General features: G+C 46.0%; 1 protein-coding gene across 1 annotated transcript; it reads left to right on the forward strand.

The window, feature by feature from the left end:
* Window positions 1-817: 817 nt before the first annotated feature.
* On the forward strand, window positions 818-3,639 carry LOC135616825 (probable auxin efflux carrier component 1c). Its single transcript, XM_065116482.1, has 6 exons — window positions 818-2,229; window positions 2,304-2,577; window positions 2,659-2,744; window positions 2,835-2,992; window positions 3,095-3,171; window positions 3,243-3,639. The coding sequence occupies exons 1-6, from the start codon at window positions 1,011-1,013 to the stop codon at window positions 3,307-3,309; spliced, it is 1,881 nt and encodes a 626-aa protein (XP_064972554.1). The 5' UTR covers window positions 818-1,010; the 3' UTR covers window positions 3,310-3,639.
* Window positions 3,640-8,189: the final 4,550 nt, after the last annotated feature.

Raw genomic sequence — 8,189 nt, forward strand, 5'->3', positions numbered from 1 at the left:
AGGAAGAAAAAGGCAAAAGGGGGAAGGAGCAGCTTGTGACGCCTTTTCTTTTAGGAAGGATAAATACTTATTAGGAACCTTATCAAAAGGCTAAAAGGCTGCTTGTCGATGCCCACAAGCATGACTACATGCTTATTGGGAAGTGTTAAACTCATGATGGTCATTGTCTTTATTACCCCACCCATAAGCATTCAACTAGGGTTACCAGAAAAATTGTAGCTAAGATTTTCCTATGATGGCTCTCACAAAATTGTAATGATCCATAACCCACACCAATCATTTATTTGTTGGTATGCGGTGCTTAAATCCTTTATGATGCTGCGTAAATAAAAAAGCATAGACAGCAATTTCAATGTGTAAAAAGTCATAGGAGGCGATGCATATTAGTTAAAAGGAGGGGGCAACGCTCTTAAAAGAATGGAATGTATGTAATAGGGAGGTTTTAGCAGATGTTGATGATGGCGGTAGCGCACGCGCCGGGAACATTGATTCCCTTTCGGTGAAGCTACGTACTGCCCCGAGAAAGAAATCTATCATCCCACATCGTGACACCTTTCTTTCCCCCTGTCTGCTACCACATTTTCCTTTTACTGCCCTCCCTAATCTATTAGGCCACTACTAATCTCCAGTGGACGAGAGAGCTATGGATTTGCCAACACTTGCCGTGTCCTCTTCCTCGTAAATTTTTGTGCGGGGAGAGAGAGGTCGCAAACGCCAGCAGCAAATCAGATGAACGCCCCCATCAATTGTTAGATTCTAGTGTGTGTCCATTTACAATAATAAAAAGCAAGAATGGGGACTACATAAGCCCACCCCCCCTCCCCCCACGAGCTTTGTGATCGCCCTCAATCTTCCTGTATCATTCCTGCTCTTTTCCTTGCTCTCTCCTTTAAAAGCTAAGCTTGGAGTGAGTATAAAGCAAGAAGGCGGAAGAAGCTAATAGACGTCGAGTGCTACTATTACTGGTCGACGTAGTTGTAAGGAGGAAGAGGACGAAGAAGTAGAAGAAGATGATCACGTTGGGAGACTTCTACAATGTGATGACGGCGGTGGTGCCGCTGTACGTGGCGATGATCCTGGCTTACGGGTCGGTGAAGTGGTGGAAGATCTTCACGCCGTTGCAGTGCTCCGGCATCAACCGCTTCGTGGCGCTGTTCGCGGTGCCGCTGCTCTCCTTCCACTTCATCTCCGGGAACAACCCCTACACCATGAACCTCCGATTCATCGCCGCCGACACGCTGCAGAAGCTGATGGTGCTGGCGGCGCTCACCGCCTGGGGCTGCCTCAGCCGCCGTGGCCGCCTCGACTGGACCATCACTACCTTCTCCCTCTCCACCCTCCCCAACACCCTGGTGATGGGCATCCCCCTCCTCCGGGGCATGTACGGCGAAGTCTCCCACAGCCTCATGGTCCAGATCGTCGTCCTCCAGTGTATCATCTGGTACACCCTCATGCTCTTCCTCTTCGAGTACCGCGCCGCCAAGCTTCTCATCGCCGAGCAGTTCCCCGACACCGCCGGGGCCATCGCCTCCATCAGCGTCGACTCCGACGTCGTCTCGCTCGACGGGCGCGAGATGCTGGAGACGGAGACGCAGATCAAGGAGGACGGCAAGCTGCATGTGACCGTCCGGCGATCGAACGCTTCGCGGTCGGACATCCACTCCAGGCGGTCGCTCGGCTTCTCGGCCACCACCCCTCGCCCCTCCAACCTCACCAACGCCGAGATCTATTCGCTGCAGTCGTCGCGGAACCCCACGCCGAGAGGCTCCAGCTTCAACCACAACGACTTCTACAACATGGTGGGCAGGAGCTCCAATTTCGGCGCTGCCGACGTCTACGGCATCCGAGGGGCGGCGGCGACGACGCCCAGACCATCCAACTTCGAGGAGGAGCACGGCGCCGGCAATACTGCGTCCGCCAAGCCCCGGTTCCAGTACCAATTGCCAGTGACCACGACCGCAGCAGCTCCGCACTACCCGGCTCCAAACCCAGCCGTGTTCGCTCCGACAGCGACGGCGGCTCCGAAGACGATGGGACCTAAAAGGGCCAACGGACAAGCTCATCTGCTGAAATCGGAGGACGGTGGGGCGAAGGATCTGCACATGTTCGTGTGGAGCTCCAGCGCGTCTCCGGTCTCCGAAGCGTTCGGTAACAGCAAGGAGTACGGTTTGCCGGCGACCGAAGCTTCCGGCTTAAAAGAAGTCAGAATGGAAGTTTCTCCGGGCAAAGGTAGGCACTCTCTGTTCTGTGCTATTTGCTGTTTGGCGTCGAGCTTCGTTCGATGAATTTGATTTGGTTCACAGTGGACGGATGGAAGGACGGCAGGGACGACTATTTAGAGCGGGAGGAGTTCAGCTTTGCGAACAAGGCAACCATGGACAAAGAGGGTGCTCAGCAGGAGGGAGACGAGAAAGCCAACAATGAGGCCAACAAGGGAGGGCTCAGAGAAGTGAAAGCCATGCCGCCGACGAGCGTGATGACCAGGCTGATCCTGATCATGGTGTGGCGGAAGCTGATCCGCAACCCCAACACCTACTCCAGCTTGATCGGCCTCATCTGGTCCCTCGTCTGCTTCAGGTAAAAACCTTCGTCGATCGACAGGAAGGACTCGGCATCCAATCTTCTCATCGTCCTATGCTTGCGAACGTGCTACTGCAGATGGAACTTTCAGATGCCCGCGATCGTACTGCGTTCCATCTCCATACTGTCGGACGCCGGCCTAGGCATGGCCATGTTCAGCCTCGGTAAGTAGACATGCGTCTTTTGCTTGTGCGTATATGCGCTTCACATTTACTGATGTGTTTTGACTTGTCGGGGTGGGGGGGATGGATCAGGTCTGTTCATGGCCTTGCAGCCAAGGATCATAGCATGTGGGAACAAGGCAGCAGCTTTTGCTATGGCGGTGAGGTTCCTAACAGGCCCCGCTGTCATGGCTGCCGCTTCTCTTGTCGTCGGTCTTCGTGGTGTCCTCTTGCACATCGCCATTGTACAGGTACGTGCAAGAATCTTCTCCATCCCATCCAATCCTTTCCTTTTGCCTTGCACTCTCTGTATCTATTTCTTACCTCGGTGATGGTGTCATGGACATGGGCAGGCAGCACTGCCCCAAGGCATCGTTCCCTTCGTATTCGCAAAGGAGTACAATGTACATCCGGACATTCTCAGCACAGCGTGAGTACAGCTGCTGATCTGCGTTGGTTCCTTTTTCTTCTGCCGCTGACTCGATGCACGTACGTTTCCAGGGTGATATTTGGGATGCTAATCGCCTTGCCTATAACCCTGGTGTTCTACATCCTAATGGGCATCTGAAGCAGACAGGAGTGGCCTAAGCTTGACCTCACCCCGCAGCAGTGGAAGAAGGCAGTGCGACGGGCAAACCGGCGAGGATCAAAAGGAGGGGGGAGAAGCAACCAAAACCTGCAAAAAGGGAACTCCACTAAACGCATCAACTTTTGCTGTAAAATGGTGTGCCAGAAGCCTTTTTCTTTTTACCCTTCTCCTTCCTTCCTTCCTTCCTTCTTTCCTTCCTTCTTCTCTTCTTTTCAGTAAGCCCTTCTTTGTTTCTTGGTAAGTACATCCCTGTAAACAGTATGGGAAGAATTGGAACACAATGGATGTCCTAATCACTCTTCTATCTCAGCTCAGTGTGTGTGTGGTGTGGGGCTTTTGATGCGATGTGTGGGAAGATGGTGGCGTAAAGCTGAATTGTTTACCATCCATTAGTCCCCCATTGCCGGTGTTGACGTCGACCCCTTTGGCATATGCGATGACAGCCTTCCGCTGGAACGCAAGCGTATCATGAGCCTGTTGGCACATCCTACTTGTTTTTGCCCGCTTTTGCGGGCACTAAAAGCTTCAGTAGTAGCATCTGCACCATACGTGGGATATTATTCAGGTGGAATCCCTAAGTTGCTGGTTTGATATGGGAAACACCACTATTTCCTATACTTGTATTCTTCTTTGAACAGATTGGATGATATATATATATATATATATATATATCCCACTAAAGGTAACCCTATTTGCATTCTTAATTGATTCAGAATACTATTAATAGTGTCATGGAAGGAAGGCCAAATCAAGGAAAGATTAATTTCTATGAACTAGTTTTTTAGAAATTGTATATATATATATATATATATATATATATAAACAAAGAAAATTAGATTGTCCAATAAATGTAATTGTGAAACAGTTTGCTAAATCAGAAGAAAATTCAGTCAAAAAACAAATTATGCAATGGCTCAAGAAAAAGGGATAAGCAAATGTTCTAATAATATTCTATAAAGCATAGAAAAGTGTTTTAAAGGTTGGGGAGGACAAGAAAATTCAATTTTTGATTTAATTTAGATTAAATTAAGTAAAGGCATCATTAGTTTAATTACTCAAATAAATTGATCAAACATGTTATAGAATCATTATTTGTTTGGATTTAATGTTGTTATTATCATAGTGATTCTACAATTTCACTTGGATTATTTATCAAATGTTATGGATTCTTAATAAAATTTAGAGCAGAAAATTCTGCATGGATGTGATTTGTTTAAATGCTTTTATCTGAGAATTTTGTTGCAGTTTTGAAGGAAATTTGGAATACAAAACTCTATATATATAGGCACTCAATCTTATAATGGTAGAATAATAATCACCTCCCATAGAATGTTCTTTTCAAGGAAAAAAAATGTATCATTTAATAGAAATAATATATCATAGAGAACCCTTAATCTATATTGTAAGCTAACCTACTTTTGAGATTCCAATCAACCAAAAGAAAGGAGAGGTGTAAGTTAGGTTTTTATTATTATTATTATTATTATTATTATTATTATTATTATTATTATTATTATTATTATTATTATTATTATTATTGAAAATGTATATCATAAATTGATGCTGGTTTAAAGATTTAAAATATGTTGATCTTCATATCCTCCTGAATTGTTATGATAATGCACAATGAATGTTTACAGGTCACAATAATAGACCATCATAAATAATATGTCAATATTTATATGATAAACTTGTAGCATGTGTATCATGTGACATGGAAAGATGTCATCTTACCTACCTTAGGATGACATGGCGTCACATACTTAGTTCCAATTTAGATTCCGGTGGCATGGAAAAGTTGTGCTTTGATTGACCTCTTGCCGGTGAGTGTTCTTTGGGTGCCACAGCAACTCTAATTAAATCGAGAGGTGAAGACTGAGAATTAAAGTCAGCATTTGAAGCATGTAAATCTCATAATAAAGTGACCAAAGTCGTAATCAAAATTAAGGTGATGGATTGTGGAGTGAGGTTTGGGCATAAGAAATTAGCTCCTGCCGGCACTGAGACCAGCAGACGAAAACATGGAATGGCGAATGGAGCTGGAGACGCATTTCCAAGATCCTCAAGTGGCTGCTAAAGATCTATCTCACACTTTTCACCGTTTACTTTTCTGAGCGACGATTCTTCTTTTGATTGGAAAGTAGCCAAGTCAAGCAACCATTGAAGCAGAGAAAGCTCGCCGCCACCAGCCTAAATCATCTCGACAGGAAACTAACACTAGTGATCCATTTGGATTAGTATATGACCGTCACCTGTTCCTCGCTTTACATATTTCATTTGGTTAATGGGAAACGTCCAAACCCCCGTGACGATCTTTCCTAGGTCAGATCGATCATGGATCGACAACTGATGATGGCGCCAAAAGTAAGATGGATGTCAGATGGGTCAGAACTGTTGTTTTCGATCTGCAATGGATTAGCATTATGTAAATATATGTAGTTCGTGTTGATCTTTGGTAGAATTTGTAGGCGGGAGACCAAAGAGAAGGACTAAAGAACGGGTGTCGAGCAAGCCGGCAAGTCGGACTCTGTACTGGGTGTCCGTGCAAGCTGGAGTTGATTAGCAGACGACCACTCGCACTTGCTGCAGCACCAACCTTAGACAAGGCCGGTGATGACCTAACTTTACAGAAGGATGATGTGCTGCAGCTACCGGGATGTGTATCTCCATCCCCCGCCCGCCCACTGCTGCTTTGATGATGGCATCGTGGAACCGCCACTGGAAAAGGAAGGGCCAAGGGGAATAAGAACAACGAGGAGAGGCGCTTTTGTCCCCGCCCCGGCGGACCGGACAACCGCTGGTGGCGGACATGGCTCGCACCTTGGCGGAGCGGATCAGGCGCCTTATACAATAATACATCAAATCGTCTGGCAGTCCAGTCCGTGGCAGCCCCCACCACCACCACCGTCGCTCGCTGCCCGCCACCGCCGTCGCAGGGTGGTTGTCGTTTCGATGCCCACCGAGCCCGCTCAGTACCTCTGTCTGGGACAACATTTTCCATCAAATCGTCTCAGATCTCAATGCATAAATCCAGAGAAGAAGAAGAAGAAGAAGAAGAACACAAGTCCCACTACTACTCATCTTCAGACGTAAGATTCAAACAGGTTCCCATCAGTCTAAACTGTATCAGTCTCATTTACACGTCCCTCATGCTTCCTTCTACTTTAGATAGTGTCATAAAGTCCAACTCACAAGAAATCATCTCTTTCTTCTGCGTCACACTACGTATCAAAATCCCATTTTTGATCACCTACAATGTGTATATACGTGGACAAGACCTGATTCTAAGTTGGAGAGAGAGAGAGAGAGAGAGAGAGCCCATCTTTTCCTTTGCCTTTAACGAGTTGTAAATATATACGATAGTATTATCATATTAGGAATAAAGTGAGAGTCGATGGTCGTCCCGACTGCTTTCATGACCCCACGCATGGCCTTACACTGTTGCCTGCACATGTAAGACTGCCCATCCATGGCCTTACGTCGTTACAAACATGCGCACGCAACGTAGTCATTAGATTCCGCAGTTAAGATGGATTTGTTTGGTCGGTTGCGTGACATCGATGTCAGTCTCGCATACCACCAACATCGATGTCGGATATACTTCGGTGTCCAACAACGGATCGAGGGAGGGATCATTGTACCTGTCCAAGATAAGGAATCTTCCAAGTGTCTTGCTCCATCGTAGAGAAGACGATCTATGTTTTCGGAAGGCATTCTCTCGTGCATGCACCGCATCACATCGTGTCAAAGATGCTTCTTTTATTACTTGCAAAGGATATAGAATTAGATCAGCATCTCATCAAAATCTTCAATTATGATGCTTCTTGCGGATGGTTTCTGTATTCTTGTATGTGATGATACGGAGAGGGACCCGATCTCGGCCAAGTTTAGCCTCTCGTTTCTTCCCTGGGATTCATGATGCGGTGGCTGACTACGGCCACCAGGAGATAGCTCTTCAACTGTACCAGGAGATAGCTCGGTGGACTCGGGAAGTGATGCCCATCATGCGTTTCCGAGCTGTTCTCTACATGTTGGAGACTGAGTGGGCTGAGCTGTTGAGCAATACTTCTCCCCCCGCCCTTCTATGGTTGGCTTGGGAGACGCTGCATGGTTCTCGTCGCTATTGTCTTGTCACGTCGTGGTCGATTGCGGTCTGAGGATTGATTTAGTTGAAGATGATTTAAAGTTTCTTTACGGACTCAAATTTCAGAAGATGAAGGATGGTCGAGCTCAAGTCGTCGTTTGTTGTGTAGAAAATGATGCTGGAAATCATAATTTCAAACTAAGGGATCAAGCCGACATAGATTTGATGCAGGAGAGGGGGCTATACAAGAACGCATCGAAGATGAATAATATAGATTCATTGCATCCTATCGAAGTATTTTGTTTTTTTTTGTTTTTTGAAAGAGAAAAGAGATGAGAGAAAGAGGTAAAAGTAACATTAAATCCATGGAAAATTACTTTTGGTAAATGTGGGCGGCATAAAATAAACACATCACTTGCAAGCCTTCATGAAAAGGAAAGTATGAAAAGGATCTATGGCGACAATACATGTTATCCCCCTCCTCTGTTTCTTAGAAATGTACGCATCCTGCTCATGTCAACCGAGTTGCAGAAAAACAATCATACGGCTTCAATCACACTAATCCATCGAGAACAAACATTTTACTCCGATACATTGTATTCATCCGACTCACTTCTTGGAATTCTTGATTTGGACACGAGCATGTAATCTTCTCATGCACCAAAAAGACAAAACGGAGGAGGTTCTTCCAAACACAACATGTGCACCCACCAGACGTATTCGCATTTATCCAATCTAAGAAGTCAGAATTATATTCTCTTGACAGCAAGACATC

Source organism: Musa acuminata, chromosome BXJ2-7 (genome assembly GCF_036884655.1).
Source record: "Musa acuminata AAA Group cultivar baxijiao chromosome BXJ2-7, Cavendish_Baxijiao_AAA, whole genome shotgun sequence".
Taxonomy (NCBI): domain Eukaryota; kingdom Viridiplantae; phylum Streptophyta; class Magnoliopsida; order Zingiberales; family Musaceae; genus Musa; species Musa acuminata.